At 47.9% G+C, this 19,216-nt stretch overlaps 1 protein-coding gene across 2 annotated transcripts in view; it reads right to left on the reverse strand.

The window, feature by feature from the left end:
* Positions 1 to 2,798: 2,798 nt before the first annotated feature.
* LOC8033539 (ras-related protein Rab-27A) overlaps positions 2,799 to 19,216 on the reverse strand; it is a 197,046-nt gene continuing 180,628 nt past the window's right edge. For both annotated transcript variants that reach the window (XM_042289797.1, XM_040211328.2), the window contains exons 4-5: positions 12,776 to 13,159; positions 2,799 to 5,704 (exon numbers count right to left, since the gene is read on the reverse strand). In XM_042289797.1, the coding sequence (XP_042145731.1) occupies positions 12,790 to 13,159 (370 nt within the window). In that variant the 3' untranslated portion in view covers positions 2,799 to 5,704; positions 12,776 to 12,789. The remainder of the gene's footprint in view (positions 5,705 to 12,775; positions 13,160 to 19,216) is intronic.

The following is a 19,216-nucleotide window of genomic DNA, read 5'->3' on the forward strand; positions in this document are numbered from 1 at the left end:
GAGCATTTGTCGCCAACTGGGTGTAATCCTAAGAAGGCACGGACGGGAAAGAACACCCGAGCCTGTGAGAAGGAAACTAACTGCTCGAGAACAAGTGTATAGCACCATTGAGAAAGAATGCTCTTGCCTGGTCTGGGTTGTTGAGAAACTCATGTTATCTGTAGGGCTCGCCTTTCATTTTTATTACGAGCACCGACCCCTCACGTGGCTCCAACAGATGCCGAACAAAAATGGTCGACCGCTCGATGGAGCCCAAGTTTGCAACCCTACGCATTTACGGTTCAGCGCAAAAAGGACCTCTGCATGCCAATGCACATTCCCTGAGCAGAAATTTCTCTGACTAGGCGTAACACGGCGTTGATGCAGTGACATTGTTTTATTAGTCTTAAAAAAAAAAATATTGCCAGAACTCACAGCGTGTCCCTTTGGAAGCCGTTCCTATTTTTGCTGGTTATTTTATTTAAAGCACTCGGTGTGCCGGTGTTTGGCGGGTCTCCTTCGTCGCCTCAGTGCGCAGGGGTCGTGGTATCGGGCGGCCCACCGACAAAACCTCAACCCCTCACAAGGAGACAAAACGCTCGAAGAATTAAGCCATGCTTACCTAACGCTCGTGGGACTTTCAAATGGACTGCGTTCCAAGGACATTGAACAGCTGATCAACGCTTTTGGTGAAGCTGATCAACGAACGTCAGCGACGCCTTCAGTATGTCTGCCCGAGTATTAAACGGAGTGCACCCCGTCTGCGCGGAACTCTTTTCTGCCCTTCTTGAAGACCCCGCGGGTTCTTACCTTTCCAGATACTGGACAATATACCCCCCCTCCCCCCCTTCCCATCACTGTATAGGGAGGAGATGTTGAGTTATCACGCGTGTATGATAAATTGATAACAAAGGTTGCCGAGCGCGGAAGCCCAATCTTCTGCATTGCTTTCTTGTTTGTTTGGCGTCTTTCTAGCGTGGCGAACCCTACATAAGAGAAATATCGCGCCGCCGCAGATCACTCTTTTTTAGGTGTGTGCGAATATTCGTCATTTTCGAATAACAAATCGAATATCAAACTATTCGATTCGTTAATAGAATCGAATAATATTTCTCAAAAGTTTCGAATATTTTTCGAATAAGTTCCGAATAGTCGTTACGGTGTCGCGCCCCGAGATTCCCTTCACAGGCGTTCCACAACGCGCCGGCACGCCTGCAATATGTGCCATCAAGATGGCAATACGTACCCTCTTCTCCTAGACAATGATTGTCATCATCGGCAGCAGCCGTCTTTCTCCGTACGTACGTTGCTGTTGCCTGCATTAGGGACCACTGTGTTAAGTATAACCCGCATGTAAGCGATTTGCCGAGAGACGAGACAGGCGACGTCGACCCTCTTCGTTGTCGTTCGATCAGTCGTGCGATGAGGCAAGCCGCATAAAAGTGGCGTGAGCAAGTGACCAAGACGATGAGGACGTTTTCTAGAAATCCAAACACCGAGCGACGCGACGAGCGACAGTAACAAATCTCTGTCGCTCGCTGACCCTCGTCGTCGCTGTCGCTCGTCTTGTCGCTCGCTAAATCGCTTACATGCGGTTCAGCATTTAGGAACATCTTTCGCACGAGATTGCTCGTGCATTCTTTCGGAAAGCGTGTGGTGGAGACGTTCCAGAACTGGTTGCAACGGTACCGCCGTTTTGTGTAAGCGAAGTAAAAGTGGTAGAAGCAGGAAGTTGTTCAAAGAGAAAGCGCACTAGAGTGGGGAAGTTTTTCGACCGTTCCCATGCAATCAATTGAATAAGCCACAAGAGCTGCTTGTGTCGAGTCTTTCCCAACACTTTTCATGGTTTTTCCACTTGTTCAGTGTGTGAAGATGTTGCTTTTTGAGGGCGCAAGTAGATCAAGACAATGTGTTTTCCCAGAATCTTCTCAGATCAGTGAAAATAAGGTTCCTGGACGTAAGCGCACAGGCACATCACGCCCTTACACATTCCTTGATCCTCAATTCAGGGACATCTGCTACAAAAAGGAATAAAAAGATAATGTCGAGTTCCTATCATGGACGATGCTTCAGAATCTACCAGGCTCAAGCGAGCTGTGATTTTATGTTCAGCATCCGCGTGAACCGTGATATTATGTTTAGCATTCTAATATTTTATTAGCTTTTGTCTTTATTTAAATATATATAGTTGAACTCTAGTTATTATTGTCTAGCTGCGATTTTACAATAATTTTAAGGAACGTTTTGGAACAATAAAAATCAATTTATAATCTCTTTGCTCTACTTTAATAGCTGTCTACTTACTATTCGGAAACTATTCGAAAATTATTCGATTCGTATTCGTATTCGATTCGGTGCCACAATTATTCGATTCGTATTCGATTCGGTTTCAAAAATCACTATTCGCACACCCTTATTCTTTTTCTTCTGAAGGCCAGTCTACATCGGAATTAAAGCCGTTTTGCCCGACTCCTGCTCTCTTCTCGCCGTGGCTGGGGGTCATTTGACTTGCACTTGCACCAGGTACACCAGTGCAGGTACAGGTATAACAAACGTGCATACTGACTTGAACGTTTCGAGGAATTCATAATAAATCGAACTATAATATCCCCTCCCACCTCCATTTCCTCTCTCATTTGTGGAACAGCACGCGCCGACGAGGAACAACCTTTATGTTAAAAAAAAAAATGATTCTAGTATTATAACAATTTTTATGTTTTATTCGCGGACTACCCCTTGGTTGGAGTAGCATGCGCCAGCAAATGACGGCACAGTCGGGCACTATAATTTATACCAACAAAGTGAGCTCGGACACGAACGTGCAGACATCTCATAACGGAAGTATATTTCTGAACAAAGTGTACATCCTTAGAGAACATCATCATAAGTAATATTTACTTACAAGAGGTTCCGGCGATTGTGCACTGACGAGTATACAGCGTAGAATCCATAAAGTTACAACGAGAATCGCGGCCATGGGAACACGGCTGATTTGGGGAAACCACCCGAGGCAGTCCAAACTTTCGGACAGAAATTGGCGACCACTGATCGGAATCTAATTAACCTGTCACCGGTTCGAGTTACAACCGGGAATGTCCAAAATCACCGACGAGCTGCCCCGGAATACCCTGCGTAAAACGATCCAGCTTAAAACTGGAGTCAAAAAAAGTATATAAAGAAGGGTTGGCAGAAAACGAAACGAGTGCACATAGTACGTAGAAGTTGGCCCAAACTCTCGATCGCCTGTTGCTCCTATTTAACTTCTAAAAGTCAATCTGTTTTCTAGATTTAACTGTAGATCGAAATGGCCAATGAATCACGTTCGTGATAACCGGGTCGCACGGGAAGACAGGGGACGTGGATTTCCAAACCTGGGCTAACAGTTGGGTAACACTTGACAGTTCTAGAATGAAATATTGACACCGTGTTATCCCACGGGATAACATGCATGACCTATGCTTTCGCTTCGTGACCGCAAAAGAGCTACACCAAGTTGTGTTGTTGTTAAGAACCAGCAACAGACGTCGATAGTATCAGTACGAAAACAGCGATGGGAGTTTAGAGCACTGCTTCATCAACAATCATTGTCAACTGCAGGTATAAACGAACGAACTGAAAGACCTCAACAATCGCGCTCGTCAGAAGGGTGGTCCGATTCAGCAGAGAGTTCAGTGCAAGCTAAATGCGCGTATACATGATCACGTCATTCAAAAACGATACACTTTTCAACATCTAGTCTAGCTAAGAAACGCCGAGCCGTCAGCGATTCAGAATCACAAGGTAAAATTCGGCAGTAGGACAAAAAGACGCGCGTTTGCACGAGGCGTCTCAGTGACTTCAGGGGGACTTACACACGCAGAATACTTTGCGCAGACAGGCCCACAGCAAGCTTACCACGCTGAAGGTAATGACTGCACCTGAAAATCGCACAATTGCACTTGCCCGAAAAGTACACACACAATTTTTTGAAAAGAAGTGCTGCACGAAGATCCACTCACGCGCTGCAAAGCTTAGCTCCAAAAGCGTGCCCCTGCAGAATAAGTCGAGCGCCAGTGCAGTCCGTCCACATAGACAAGCGCCCATGCACAACACGAGGGAGTTCGCGACTTCACGTAACACAGCGACGCTCCCTGGCGACAACCTTTGACAGTCAAGATCCACGAAGCCGGATAGTTACAGAACTTTTCTCCGCAATCCGGTTTACCTCATCTTGGTTTTTCAGACTGAATCACCTGCTTTCTAGCGATGCGAGCCTCGTAACAAACTGCCGATCACTTTATGAAGCCACAACCACACGGTAGGAACAGCGGCGGTTAGAGGGATCCCACAAAAAGCTCAACGGCAAAAGAAAAGCGACGGCTGAGATGACGCTGGACAAGTCCACCACAATCGTGTCACAAACATCTTGGCTCACCGGTCCGGCCAAAAGCTACATTCTTGAGCGGTAGCGCTGCAGACTTCGTAAGGCGAGTTGCAATGAGGAGTCACGGAGAAGCGACAGTATTTAGTGTCGGAAGTAGAAGACTTTGGCTGCACTTTCTCGTCGTGGACCGAGAACTTCCTTCCAGATGCTCCGGGTGAATCGGTCTATTTTTGACGGGAGCTTTTTAGCCGCACTAACGGCTGCAGTTGCAGGTATCAAACTGTCGGAACGAGGCACGGAGGTCGGGGATTGTTTTCTCGGAGGCTATTTATGCGCGCGGCTGGATGAGGGATTAACTATTAAAACTAGAACTTTAACAGTCCCTGTGGTCGCTGAAAGCTTAAGAAACGCCAGGGCGAGCCCCGACTCTTTTATTACCTTTCGGTAGCCAAGAAGACTGCGCCATCTTCCGATAAGAATGTCGAAGCAAGAGCGTAAACACAACAAGACACATCCTGCCTTTCTTAATATGGCCGTGACTATAAATGTGCAAAAATCGTCACAATGAAATCAGCCCCTATCGACGCTCAATAAAACAAACAAACGCGCAGGTCGAATCATTTCTGACTAGATTTTGTGCAGAAGCAAAGCAACAGGAACGCGAACAAACGAGCACTACCACTGACGATCGAAGCGCTCGTCATTTAGAAGAAGAGAAACTGCTTGTAACGGATGAGTAGCATGCTGCTCTTTCTTTTAGTTTTTTTTTTCTTTTAGGAATTTTCGGGGACATTTATAGAAACCCGGGCTTTAGGAACGCTTCCACGAGGACACAACGCCAAGCTGACGCACCGTATCCCGCACAGCGTAACGCTAGCCTGAAAGGGGAACAGGGTCTAAACAAGTCGAAGCGAGGCTGTTCGACTGTGGGCGTGACGCCCGGCCAAGCAATCCAAGAGCGTATCCCTGCGAGCCTTGGTTAACTTTACGAGAGAGTTTGAGTGGATCGTTCTTGCACTCCGATAACGATACCCGAGAAAGCAACAACAACACATTAAACAACACGATGCGTGTGTAAAGACGCCGGCTGAGTATCGAGTATCGTTAACGGAATTCAAGAACGATGTTAGAAAACTTTCTATTACTGAATCTTTCCTTGTCCGGATCAGAATAGCCGGACTGAGCAGCATTCTTGGGTTGCCAGGTCGGGACAGCGAGCCCTCAAACGCCCAACCAGTCCGAGCGAGAGCACACGAGGTCGAGACGTTCTCAAGTGCGGAGGCGAACACGTCGCCGCTGTCTCGGACGTCTCGGGCGAAGGGGGTCTTCCTCCGACGTGGCTGTGGGGTGCTGGCATCGTCCCTGCGATGACGAGAGAAGATTGCTGTATTAAATCGCACAGCTCATTGAACAACGCCTACAGGCTGTTTCTGAAAGCTATGGGGGCGTAAAAAAATATTTGTACAAATGAACAAAAACTAATTAGCGCAATTAAACTTCTTACAAAGGTATCTTTGGAGGGTGCCTTCATCATACTGAAATTGCATGAGTGTGGGCTTTAGAAGAAGACCTTTAGCTAAAAGAAAACTTGCTTTTTTCCTATGCTCAAGGAGAAAACCGTCAAAAATCTTCCGGTTGACACTGCTACTCAAAGATGGCACAGCATAAGGCAAAACAAGAAATACAGCGCGAAAGCTTGTTTGAGATGAACAGACGAAAACAGACCCAAGCGTGTGTGGTACCATCTGAGTAACAGCGTCAACCACAAGGCAGGGGCTCCGGAAGTCAATTCTGATCGGGGGGGGGGGGGGGGGGGGGGCGGGGGCGGGGGTCAAGGCTCACATCCTTGCAGTGCAGATCCCCCCCCCCCCCACTTTGAAGATCGTACCCGCGGAAAAACCGAAATGGAGGAAGCGACCTTTGTTTAGCCGAAATCTTTTCTGAGTAACAAAAAGAGAGCTTCAAAATCTCTAGACGCAAGAGCGTTTCCGTGGCCTCTCCTGCCACACCGAACAAAAGTACGAAAATGATTGACGGATGGCAGAAATGCTTTTCGCGTCTAGGCGTCGTGCAGAAACTTCAAGAAACCATGCTAGGCCAGCTCTGAACCCTCTCCGGCCATTATGGGATCCGTGCACTTAATTGGCTCGGTATTGGCATGGCCGAGCTTGAAAGAGCCGATCCCAAGCAAAACTCGTCAAAGAGAGTGTGCAGTCCCTCCAAGGACATGTGCTCCGGACTGCTGTTCGTCGAAGCGCTCTGCCAGAGACCAATTTCCCGCGGCAAGAGGTTTTACGTTTGGGGAGGCTTATCCAGAGCCGGAGGGAGGCCTCCTCCCCGCCATCTTTTCCGATGACTAGGTATGGTAGAAAGGTGCCTTTCCTAAGCTGTCCCCGTCCCGCTGCCAGGGATTAAGATGTGACCAATACGCGCGCCTCAAGGCTGGCTCAGAAGAAACGTTTACTCCAGCACTTAACCACCAATTCTCGTCCCGACAAAACGTCACTGTCCTTTCTTATTCCGCTTCAAGCTGGGAAGGCGCGGTAGCATGTTGCTTTAAGGGAGGGTTGTGGGCAGGCACGTAGCCAGGGGGGAGGCCCATGGGGTCCGGGCCGCCCCCTGAAATCTTCCATTTTGCATGGGTCCTCCTCTCCCCCCTCCCCCTCATACAGCATTTTGTCATGAGTGGGTCCCCCCTGAAACAAAATCCTGGCTACGTGCCTGGTTGTGGGTCAGCCTTCTGCGTCGGGGGGGCATGACCCCTACGAAAAAAACATGAGGGGGGCGGACGCCCCCCCTGCCCCCCCGGTTCCGGAGCCCGTGCCAGAAGGTATAGGTGACGTAAAAATATTCGTCACTACGGTCTTGCTCGAAACTAACTGCGGAGCAGCCCCATTGGGGGATGCTACAAGCTCACCAGATTGGGCACCCGAGGGGCTTCACATAAGAACATATCACCGCTGAGATTTTTGTTTGCCGCGCTGAAGAACGGAAAACAAGAAAACTTCAGCACGGGATTCATGCCACCAACACTAGGGTAGGCGTCTTTCATCTCTGGTCGGGGACGTCAGAATTTCTGTCGTCGAAGCACTTCTCTTTATTTTTTCTTTTCCTCTGGGGAGCTCGGAACGGTGTCTCCCGGTTCGAGCTCTGGTTAGAAACTTTTATTTCCAACAGTCATGTCCATGCCTGGAACAAAACCAAAAACCGAAAACGCGCTATGTACTTGGCTTTGAAATGTGCTATTAGCAGCGATATGTTTCGGTGGCGACCTCCTGGGGTTCCCTCTCGTCATTACCTTGCGAATGACAAGTTCAGTGGTGTCTGTAATGAACATGGTTGAAGCTTGAAATCATGGCGCACTGAAACCAACATTGCCAACATCACCAAAATGGAGGTTCTTTCATTACTCTTATCTCTTTCGATGAAAACTCCTTTGCTGACGTCATAGTCAGCATTCGGCCAATCGTGGAAGGCAGACCTCAGCGACACTTTCGATCGCGCACGTCGCCAATAGACCACTGACCGCCACCATCTCTCTGCACGTGCTGGCAAGCACTTGCAATGGTAAGCCTGTCAAGATCACGCTCATGCGCACGCTCGGCGCGCCGGTGGCTGGTTGGTGCCCATGGGGAATCAATCGGGGCGCTAAGCTTGCAATTGTCGTGATAATTCGGATTGACCACACAGAGAGAGACAGAACAGCACCAGCGAGCTGGGTTAAGCACGCGCCCCCAACTGGCTGCCCCCTCTCGGGGTTTTATTGAAACGCATAAACGTGATTATTACCACATCCCCCTTTCTCTACAATGGGCTTGAAACTAGTTTCTGAATCTCTGGGGCCGAATGATTGGTCGCCCAGCTCTAGTGAGAGTGTAGGGCTCCTCTTTCCTTGTGCCGGAGTCGATGACAGATTCTTCCGGAACGAGAGCCGTAGCTGGACCTCCCTCTGGGTCGAGTACCTGTTCCGATGTCGGAGTAGATTCTTCCGGACCGAGAGCCATAGGTGGACCTCCCTCTGGGCCGAGTACCTGTTCCGATGTCGGTTCTTTGTCCTTAACGCACGGGGTCTGGACATTCTCGCCTGGATTGATCATTTGTTCGCATATCGTTTCTTCGTCTCCATTGTATCCGGTTTGAGCACTCTTTCTCGGTGTTTCTGCTGGGACTAAATGGTAGGTAATCCGGACGAGTTGTGTAGACGGTGTCTCCACCACGAAGGATCTCGGGTTGTTCGTTTTCCTCACAATCTGCCCCGGCGTGCCAGGGTCTCTGACCCAAACAGAGCCACCGATGGACGGCTCCTTGTGGCAGCTTACTCCGTGCCGTTGATTGTATCCTTGGGCCTGCCTTCTTTTCTCTTCCTTATCTTTTCTTCGGAAATCCGCGTGGTTTGGCACTTTAGGGGTTAACATGGATGGCAACATAGGCAAAGTTGTACGTAGTTGCCGTCCCATGAGTAGTCGAGTTGGACTATATCCGCAGGGGCCTGGTGTAGTTCTGTAGATCAGAAGTGCCAGCTCTGGGTCTTCGGCCTTTTTCAGGATGTCTTTGGCAACCTTTACCATGCGTTCTGCTTCCCCGTTACTCTTGGGATAGTGTGGGCTGCTTTTAATGTGGCGAATCTGGTACTTTCTTGTGAATTCGTCAAAACTCTTGGACGCGAACTGCGGTTCGTTGTCTGACCTGAACACCTCCGGTATCCCATGGCGGGCAAACTCAGACTTTAGGTCCGCCACAATCGCTTCCGATGTTGTTTGCTTCAGCAGACACACTTCTATAAATCTGGAGTAGTAATCTACAACTAGTGCTTGCCGTTCAATTCAAAGAGGTCGGCTGCAACACGTTGCCATGGATAGTAGGGGAGCTCCGATGCTATCATAGGTTCCACTCTTGGGATGCGCTCTTGGATGCAGCTTGTGCAGTTGGTAATCACCTCTTGCAACTGAGTGCTGAGTCCTTGCCACCACACTGACATTCTTGCTCGTTCTCTGCACTTGGACACTCCTTGGTTCCCTGCATGTAATTGGCACAGCACTTTCTCAATAACTTCGAGATTACTAACCGATTGTCTTTCACGAGGAGATCGCTCTGTACCGTGAGGCTGTCTTTATGCCTGAAGTAAGGAGCGATCTCAGGTGGGATGTCCGTCTTGTGGGGCCAGCCCTTTGCACAGTACTCTCTTAACTTGCAACATACAGGATCTTGACTCTGAGCAGTGCGTATTTCGTCCAGATAGTGACTCGTAGCTGGCAGGAAGCTTGTCACAAGCTGGACGTACGCCTCTAACTCCTCTTCCATCTTCTCAGGGGGCTCTACTGGGGATCTCGAGAGAGCATCTGCCGTCCATAAATCCTTCCCGGGTACATGTTCTATGGAGTAGCTGAAACGCATGAGTCTGAGCTTGAACCTCTGGATTCTTGCAGGAATGGTATTCAACTCTCGGTCACCCAATAACGCAATTAGGGGTTTGTGGTCCGTTTGCACATGAAACTTGGTTCCTATCAGAAACTTTTGAAAGCGTTCGCATGCCCAAGTGACCGCATAAGCCTCCTTTTCTATTTGCGCGTACCTTCCTTCCGTCTCACTCAGTCCTTTGGATGCAAAAGCGACCGGGCTCACCAGTCCTTGTCAATCCTTCTGCAACAGCACTGCGCCTAGCCCATACGCCGAGGCGTCTGCCGACACTATCAGCTGCTGTCGGGGATCATAGAGTGTCAGCGTTGTAGCTTCCGCGATGTCTCGCTTCACCTGGTCGAATGCTCCTTGCCGCTGGGCGTCCCAGTTCCATTCTGCGTTTTTTCTGAGAAGATCTCGGATGGGTTTTAGCTTCTCCGACAAGTTGGGTATAAACCGTCCAACCTGGTTAGCCATGCCGATAAACTGACGAACTTTAGTAACGGTGTCTGGTGCCCGGAAGTCCACGATTGCCTTCACTCTTTCGGGGTCAGGCTGGATCCCTTCCGCACTCAGGATGTGTCCCAAGAACTTCAAAGATGTTTTTGCGAACTCGCACTCGTCGTTAAGTGTGATTCCCGCAGCATTCAGTCTCGAAAGGACCTCCTCCAGCCTCTCGTCGTGTTCTTTGAGATCTCTTCCCGTGATCAAAATGTCATCCATGTGACACAACACTCCAGGTATCGCCTCAAGAACTTGATTCATACGTCTTTGGAAGTGCTCAGGCGCCGAGGAGATGCCAAAGGGGAGCCTTTGGAAACAGAACCTGCCAAAAGGGGTTATAAAAGTTGTGAGCAGCTGTGAGTCTTCAGCCAATTTCACTTGCCAGAAACCCGCTTTGGCATACAACTTCGAAAAAACCTTTGCGCCAGCGAGACGCCCCAGTGTTTCTTCTACCGACGGGAGCACAAGCTTCTCCCTTTCGATGCACTTGTTGAGGTTTGTCAGGTCAACACAAATCCTGACTTCCCCACTTGATTTGGGGATCACCACCATAACTGAGCACCAGGGAGTCGGCTCTACGACTTTCCTAATAATGCCGTCTTTCTCCATCTCCGTCAGCTGAGCCTTGACCTTATCCAACAAAGCCAAGGGCACTCTCCGTGACGTGTTTACTGACACTGGGCTTGCACCTGCCTCGAGCTTGATGTGGTAGTCACCTTTCATTTCCCCGAGACCCTTGAACATTCCTGAGAACTTTTCTTTGTACTTTGCACCTGGGTCTGCTGTAACCGCTTGCAGCAGCTGTACAATCTTTAGACCCGTACTCGCTCGACGGCCCAACAGAGGTTCTTCCAGCCCTTGGATAACATACATCTCATCTCGGACGCTGTTGTTTCCACAGCTTAGGGTGGCTTGAACCTTTCCCAACACCTCCAGTGGCTGTCCGCCGGCACCGTAGAGTTTCACTGCAGTGGGTCGTACTGCACTCACATCTCTAACAGCCCTCAGTGGCACCGCATTTACATCTGCCCCGGTGTCAATCTTGAAAGTGATTGGCTTTCCATTGACGCTGAGCTCTTTTCTCCATGCTGATGCACTGCTACCCTCCTTGAGTGCGCCCAGTGACCATCTTTCCAGTAAAGGTTCATTCTTTTCTGTGGTGACTTCTCGTAGACGTTTCTTGTAGCACATTTTTTGCCAGTGGCCTTTCTTGCCACATGAGTGACATTTGGACGTGGATACCGGGCAGTTGCTCTTTTCATGAAAGCTTTGTCCGCCGCACTTCCCGCAACCGTGTAGCGGGCTCTTCCACCCCGCAGTCTCGTTTGTTTGGTCTCCGGAACTGGAGCGGCCTTTACTCGACGTTTTCCGGAGGGCGTCGACAGACAGTTCTTCTGCTGGGTTCTCCTGGCGCACGACAGCCTGCTGCCTTCGTACGGCTTCCTTTTGTCTCGCCTTTTGTAACGCCTTCTCCAGGGTGAGTTGGGGATCAGTTTGTAACGTCTCTGACAGCTTCCCGTCCTGTAAGCCGACCACCAGGCGGTCGCGCACCAATTCTTCTTTGAGTGCTCCGTGCCCGCAGTGGGCCACCAGTCTGTGTAGGGCTGTTACGAAGGCCTCGACGGTCTCGCCAGGTTCTTGCTTGCGTTGATGAAACCTCGCTCGCTCGTAAATAACGTTTCTTTTTCCGATGCAATGATTTTGGAATACTTCCAGCACCTTTTCGAAGTCCACTTTGTCTTCTTCCGTCAGCGTTGCTTTTTAGCTCGTGATTTGGACGCTGTTTCTTGTGCTGCAACATGGGGCGCTAAACTACCGATGTGTCGAACAGAGTATAGTCTGACTTAGGGTGACTTCACACGAGCTTGGCAGCCTCGGGGTGCTTATTTGTTCCCAATGCTTCTCTTATTTCTTTGTTCTAGAGTGCGTGAGACAGAGGGAGCGTCTCTACAGCCACCGACAGCTCATGAAGCGCAGGGCGTGACTTCTAATGTTCACTTTTTTTTTTTTCTTAGACGTTCTTGTTGGTTAACGCCACAGTCTCGTTAGCTGCACAGCAATAATATTATCGACTCGCCACAACCCGCATTTTTTACAGCTGTCTATGGCTCGACTGTGCTGGAGCGTCAATACATGTTTCCGGCTATTTCTTTGTACGTGGACGCGTGAGGGTCCAGGGCACTACAAAGAATGACATCGCCCTAAAGCCGCGGACACGCTGCCACTACATCAGACTAAAGGGAGTAGGCAGACACTGTCTGACGGATGTTCCTTCCTTGTATGACTGCCCTGTCAGATCGGCAACAGCTGTCTGGAAAAGTTCGAAGCCTACAAATGTATGAAGAAAACATGCTTGGAACCAGTGGCGTAACCAGGAAAGGAGCTGATAAAACTTCAGCAGCCCCCCTTCCCGAAAACATTTTCTTGGCTACGCCACTGCTTGGACCATGGTCAAGGCGTGTCTTTAGGTACTTCTGTCATCATGCCTGCGGTGTTGTATACGACGTGTGAGCACTGAGGCAGCCTACCCACCTGTGAGCCTAACACTAACAACTGCATCCGTTATTGGGCGGTGGAAGGGCGTCCTCCCCGGGCGCCCTGCGCAGCGGGTCCCCGTCCTCAAGCGGCGAGCGTCGCGTCGCCGTCAGGGCATGCGGCGGCGCTCCCCCGCGGTCCACGGTGTGTTGGATGCGCCGCATGACCAGGTTGAGCAGGGCGTCGACGGCGCGGCCCACGTTGTGTCCCGTGGCCGCGCTCGTCTCGAAGTACGGGAAACCGTGCTTCTCGGCCTCGGCCCTGGCGCGGGCCTCACTCACGGCGCGGCTCTCCTCCAGGTCCGCCTTGTTGCCGCACAGCACCACGTCCGGGTTCTCGCAGTACGCGTGCGTGCGGAGCTGCTCCAGCCACGACCGGATGCTGCGAGGCGGGACGAAGGACACCACATAGCTCGGTGAAAATCGGGTCAAATATGTGGGCGCGCCGATCGGTTACCCCAGAGGGACCCAGAGGGAACTCTCTTCCAAAACACGGTATCGATATCTCGAATCTTTTCGACGGGTTCTTCCAAAGAGCGGTGGTGGGCAGAACTGTCGTATGGAAAAAATAACTTGTATACCTAAAAAAAAAAAAAAAAAAGAGAGAGAGCGAGAGAGAGAGAGAGAAACAGAGAAATAGTGAGCGAGAGAGAGAGCCGGAACAACCTACTTTCAACTCATTTTCCTCCGAAGATCTTTTCTGCATCAAGAATCCTCTTAAAACTGCTGTGGTTGCCGGTTGGTACCTTGTTTAACTCTCTTCTCAATTGTCCCATTGGGTAATAGCACTGCAAGCGTCTTAGTACCACGTCAGAAACTTAAAGTTAATAAGAAAAAATAAAGTAACAGTAAAAAAATGAGACGTTTACAATTCGCTGTAATGCGAAATTAGAGCGCAGCTCTTGACGACGAGGAGGGGAGGGTGCGAAGAGGAGGGTATGCATCTTGACTCGTCCCCCTCCGTGCCTTCCACTCCTCCTCCTTCCCCGCTAAATGTAGCGGGGAATTCAGCAAAAATTTTCCAGCTAAATTTAGCAGGATATTTAGCGAAAATTTCCCCGCTAAATTTAGCGGGTTAAGTTTCTCCGCTAAAGTAAGCGGGGAAATTAACGTCGCGTAACGTCAACACCAATTAAGTTTTCCCGCTAAATTTAGCGGGGAAACTGTGAGGTCCCATAATACAACGCGCGCGGTTACGCTGACGCTGACGCCGCTCAACTCGGAAACGGGCGCATAAGAGCTGCGCTCTAAAAATAAATTAGTTATGGCCGCCCTTAGAATTCTTTCGACAACCGTCTCCCCATGGTTCCCAGGAGGTAGACGGAGCGGTTATATTCAAACTAGCCTTCCTCACTCACAGGTATGCGGGAAAACGAAGGCATGGACGAGAGACAGTGATAGGCCCCATTGATCACCTATATAACTGCTTGACACCACCTTAGTTTACTTCGTCTTCTTTTACTTTTAGAGCTATTTTTTGCGCACAGCCCGGCCCAATCCTGTCTTATGGTACCGTAAGCTCGTGCCGCACTTTCGAAGCTACCGTAATGCTTCCGCTGCGCATTCAATATGCGCAAACAGCGATGAAGTATCCATGGTAACCTGCAGCAACACTGTGCTTAAACAGCCTGCTATCTCTCGATTTGTCATCGAGTTCAAAGAATGAAAGCTGAACTTCGCATTCCATCAAACAGTTTGAACAGCACAAAAAAAAATAATCTGCCACAAAAAAAAAAAAATTGTTGTTATTTATATTGTTCACGAGATAGTACCAGCAATTTTACCTGCCACCTTCCGTTCAAAACGCAAAAAAAAGCAAAGTCTACGATGACACCATCTTGTCAGCAACTTCACAATCGTTCACGTTTTTTTAGAGAAACCCTGGAAGTTCACTCACCAGGGAGATTTTATTTTTATTTTTGAAGTGTTAAAATGTTTTGCTGAACCAAGTGGTGAAAAGCGATCTCTAGTCTCAATTTTCCCACATTGCATATCCTTCCTGTCAAGCAACCCCTACAGTATACCTTGGTTTGTTTTCACGCTTTTAAAGCGTGACACCGCATCTGACAGGGAAGCAGAAGTGTTTTTAAGTTATTTACTTCGTTACAACAAAACATAAGAAAAAAAAAAAAGAAACACAACGGAGATTAGGGGAATAGTACGAAATTGAAGTGGCACCTCCCTCCTAGGCCACGGCTGACTTCACGCATTACTCTGTGCTAAGAAATAAATAAATAAATAAAAACCTTTAGTTTAGCACGAAATTGCAGAAATCGCTAACTTATAAACGACATCCCACAGAGTACGTCACACTGCAGTTCCTGTAACCGCCACACGCGGCTGCATATCGGCAAATATTTTGTTTGTTTTTTCCTTTGCGATTACGCAGCGGAATCGCTCTATTGCGGGGGAAGGATGGATGTTTTCGTTTACTTGCGGAACGATAAGCAATATAAAGAAAATACACACGGTAAAACATTTCATGGATGAAGAAAGAATAAAACAATTAAAACAGGGACAACACAACCACATCTTATGAAAGATGTGGTTGTGTTGTCCCTGTTTTAATTGTTTTATTATTTCTTCATCCATGACTTAAACCAACACGCTCTTCTCCCAAGCGTAAAACATTTGTCGGCGAAACTTTCGTAAATTCGGATTTATCTGAAAACAAAACTCGGAATTTCGAGGTTGCGATGGCAAAATCAAAAGCAATAAAAAGAAGACTGTATTTTCAAATAAATTGCGTGAGTGCACAGGGTCGACGGTCCTCAGGAGAAGCCACTTCATTTTCATTTGAAATATCGGACTATTGACAGAAGGGAGTTCACCGTTCATCTTGTCCAAGTTCGGTCAGAAGAACAGGTCATTGTAGGATGCCTCAATGTCCTTCTGTTTAGGGTGATGCCACCCTTTGTGGTACCCGATGCCGACAGCACGCGCTCACGGGTAAAATACAAAGAAATCGACGAAAACAAAATGTAAATAATAACTGGGTTGTGTGTATGTTTATACAGCCTAGAACTTGGTCTGCCTCAACGGGCGACGAGTCTCCCAGCTGTAGATGAGAAATTTAGCCAGTGCAGTACAACCGCTAGCCTGGGGTCTTAAACGTGCATCACGCAGTAGTGATACACGACCGCACGCCGGTACGAAACGGGCAGGGGTGGGGATTGAGCCCAGGATCCCTGGGTTCTGCAGCGCGAGCTTTGGCTCCATGTGCTCCGAGGTGGTGTGCGCTAGCCCACTCGGCCACCGATCCCCCCAAAACAAAATATCGCCACATCACAGTCGGCGCCACAAACACGTGCAGGGACACGCTCTTTCACGCGCTTCTGAACAAAAAAGAAAAAGAAAAGTGTGGGACAAAATGGCCAGATGTCTCCACCCTAAACACCCTAAGCAAAGCGCACATGATCCTAGGTCATTGCATCTCTCGGTCACGAAAAAAAATCACTGTTCCGTTTTACAGTTTGGAGCACACGATTTGCGCTTCTTAGAGGGAAGAGGGGTTGTGTATTTATAACAATAAAAGTTATGAAGCTGTAAATTTTATCAGAGGGGTGCAGGTCAGCTGGCGCTTTCTTGCTTTCCAGCGAATGCGTTCAAGTGTTTAGTCATTTGAAAGTAGTGACCTTAATTGAAGCAACAATTTTGTTTGTAAGACCTGTCGTGGGACAGTTAGTACTTCCAAAAGCAAGTGCGGTCAAAGCCAAATTCAGCTGTAGCCATATCATTGGCGAGTTCTTATTAATTTAATGCAGTGCTGCAGGCGTTACCGAAAAAAAATTAACGAAACCCGTTACTCGTTACTTACAAATAAAAGCAACGCGTTACCGACCTACGTTACCTCAAAACAAAAGGACCGCGTTACCGTTACCGATAAGAAAGTAACGCAGGTTACTTTTGAGTTACTTTTTTAATTATGAATTCACAGGTTTTACTGTTTTGACGGTACAAGTACGCATAAGCGCCATATATTCCAAGAAACATTATTTTCATGCAAAAAGTGGACATAATTACTTTATCTTTTTTTTTACGGTTTTACCTAAATACTCACGAGAAGAAACTTAAAGGAAGGCACAAACACTATAAAATGTGCAAGTCTTGGTTCCTAAAAACACGAAAAACATTGAAGAGTAATTTTTGTTAAGTCTTTGATAGAAGAAGTAACGAGTCACGTAACTACGTTACCCGTTACATAAAATAAGTAACCCAAGTACGTTACCCGTCACTGTCTTGAATATATAAGGAGTACTTTAGAACTCTACCGGAAGTAGTAACGTGTTACCGGTAACGCCGTTACTTGTAACGCGGTACCGTCAACACTGATTTAATGTAAGTCCGGATATTGTTCATTATTCGTTTTTAATATTAAAAATTTGGAAACAGTAAAATGAATCTCTACAATTCAAATAATGTGAAATATAAAAAAAAAATTACCCGACAAATTTTTAAGTTTTAGCGAAAAATAAATTCCGAAAAACAGTTTCCAAATCTAACAAAAAATAAACTCCGAAAACACAAAATCCTATTTGTAAGAAACTCAACTTTTTATTATAAATATTTTTATCGTTTTACTAGAGTGTCACACACCGGTTCCCGCGTAGCAGTTCAAGTTTAGAAATAGTTAAAAAGGCGTTGCGGGGTCCCTTTAAATCACCAACAGAACAAAATACATGTTCCTCGCAGAGGCTATGCCGTTAATCTTGTTCCCTCTTAGCTTCGAGTATTTGTACTTTTTCGTCAACGAAGTAAAGTTCCCCAGGTGCACTTTTAACCCGATTTGCATCCGTATAGGCAAGCTTCTTTGGGAGCGCTCGAACAAGTCGCTACCGCGCACGTTTATGACTCTCTGAGGTCGTCCGGCGTACGCGCTCTTCGCGCACGTATGCCTACGTTTTCGCACGGTTACGCGTATTAATTCCCCAGGCGCAAGACGTGCGCGGGGTTCGAGTATATTCCTCAAAGCACGACAAAGATCAATGCAAACCAAACAAAATAAAGCACAAAAGAGGCGAAAAAAAAAAAGTAAGAAAAAGAATGCTATGCATGCGGACGGTTCCTAAACGTTCCAACGCTTGCAGCTTCGGAGAACCTGCTTGCTGCCACACTCAATATTCCCAATAATTATTAAAATCACACTTTCCCCATAATGTACTCAAGAGAGTAATCATGCCTTAATATATAATATATATATTTTTTTATTTTTTTAATGTAAAATTTATTGAAAAGTGTAAAATCGGGGTTTGTGTAGCCTTTCCCGATCCGCGTTTTCTGCCTCAGCTCTCTCTCTCTCCACCATCATCTGTACGTCGGGTGACGATATGTAGGGAGTTCCCGAGAAAAGTTAACCGTGTTTTTCGGTCCGGATATATAAACTATGTATCGCAGAAAGCTCGAACCTGTGAGAATGTGAAGCTAGCGGTTGGGATCGAACGGGAAAGTTTGAGTAAATGAGGTTGCTTGGACCTATAGATAATTGAAGAAAAGTAGATTTCTCTTTGAGTCGACGTCGACCGAAGCCTAATATCGTCAAAACAAGAAGTGATACTGTCAGCGTTTGTGGGATTGATATCAGTGACACATTTTCTGAGAAGCTCGTTTTACTGAAATGAATTCTACGGGCACCCACAATGTCGATTCTTGTTTTGACGGTTTAGGAATGAACGTCGGCTCCTAGCGAAATTTCATTTTTCTCGATTATCTTTTGATCCAGATATCTCAAACTTTCGCGTTCTATTCCAACCGCTAGCGTGACACTCTCACAAAGTTACAGCCTCCTGCTTCTGTTATGCATGATTCATTTACCCGGGTCGGAAAACACCGTCCTCTTTTCTCGGCAACTCCCTGTCAGCGCCGCACCCCTCTTTCTCACTCAAAGACCGCAAGCGTGCGTCCCCTTGCACCAGGCGTCCGTCCTTTAGCAACACGCCTGGCGCACGCCACACACAGCGCGGTGGCGTGCGCCACGCTGTGTGTTAACAAACTACGTGGTAACGAATTGCGTCGCAGTGTAAAACTTATTTTCGCGGGCAAAGTACGAGCGTTTGTGTCGCAGCCAGATGTGCGCACATATCATGAATGCGTTCTGCGCACAGGACTGTAGGGGCGTTAGATTAAAGGAGCGCCTCAAGACGTTAAGATAGTGTTGCTGCGTATACAGCGAGGAGGGCGAACAGTAGCGCGCTCCAACGGTAGTGAGCGATTCTCGTGCCCAAAAGGGTGGGCGCCTGTCGGCCGCCAATCGTCATAAATGTCCGTGGGCCAGCGCCACTTGCGACGATGTTAAAGGAGCCAGATATTTGCTGATGTTATCGACACAGTGCGAACACGTCATATCGGTCTTTTTATTTATTTTTTCCTTTTTTTTCTCAGGCAGGGTAATTTCGAGTGTCATATTTTACCGCCTAGTTTGGTGACCCAAATGAGCTTCTAC

This window comes from Ixodes scapularis, unplaced genomic scaffold (genome assembly GCF_016920785.2).
Source record: "Ixodes scapularis isolate PalLabHiFi unplaced genomic scaffold, ASM1692078v2 PGA_scaffold0__279_contigs__length_252992795, whole genome shotgun sequence".
Taxonomy (NCBI): domain Eukaryota; kingdom Metazoa; phylum Arthropoda; class Arachnida; order Ixodida; family Ixodidae; genus Ixodes; species Ixodes scapularis.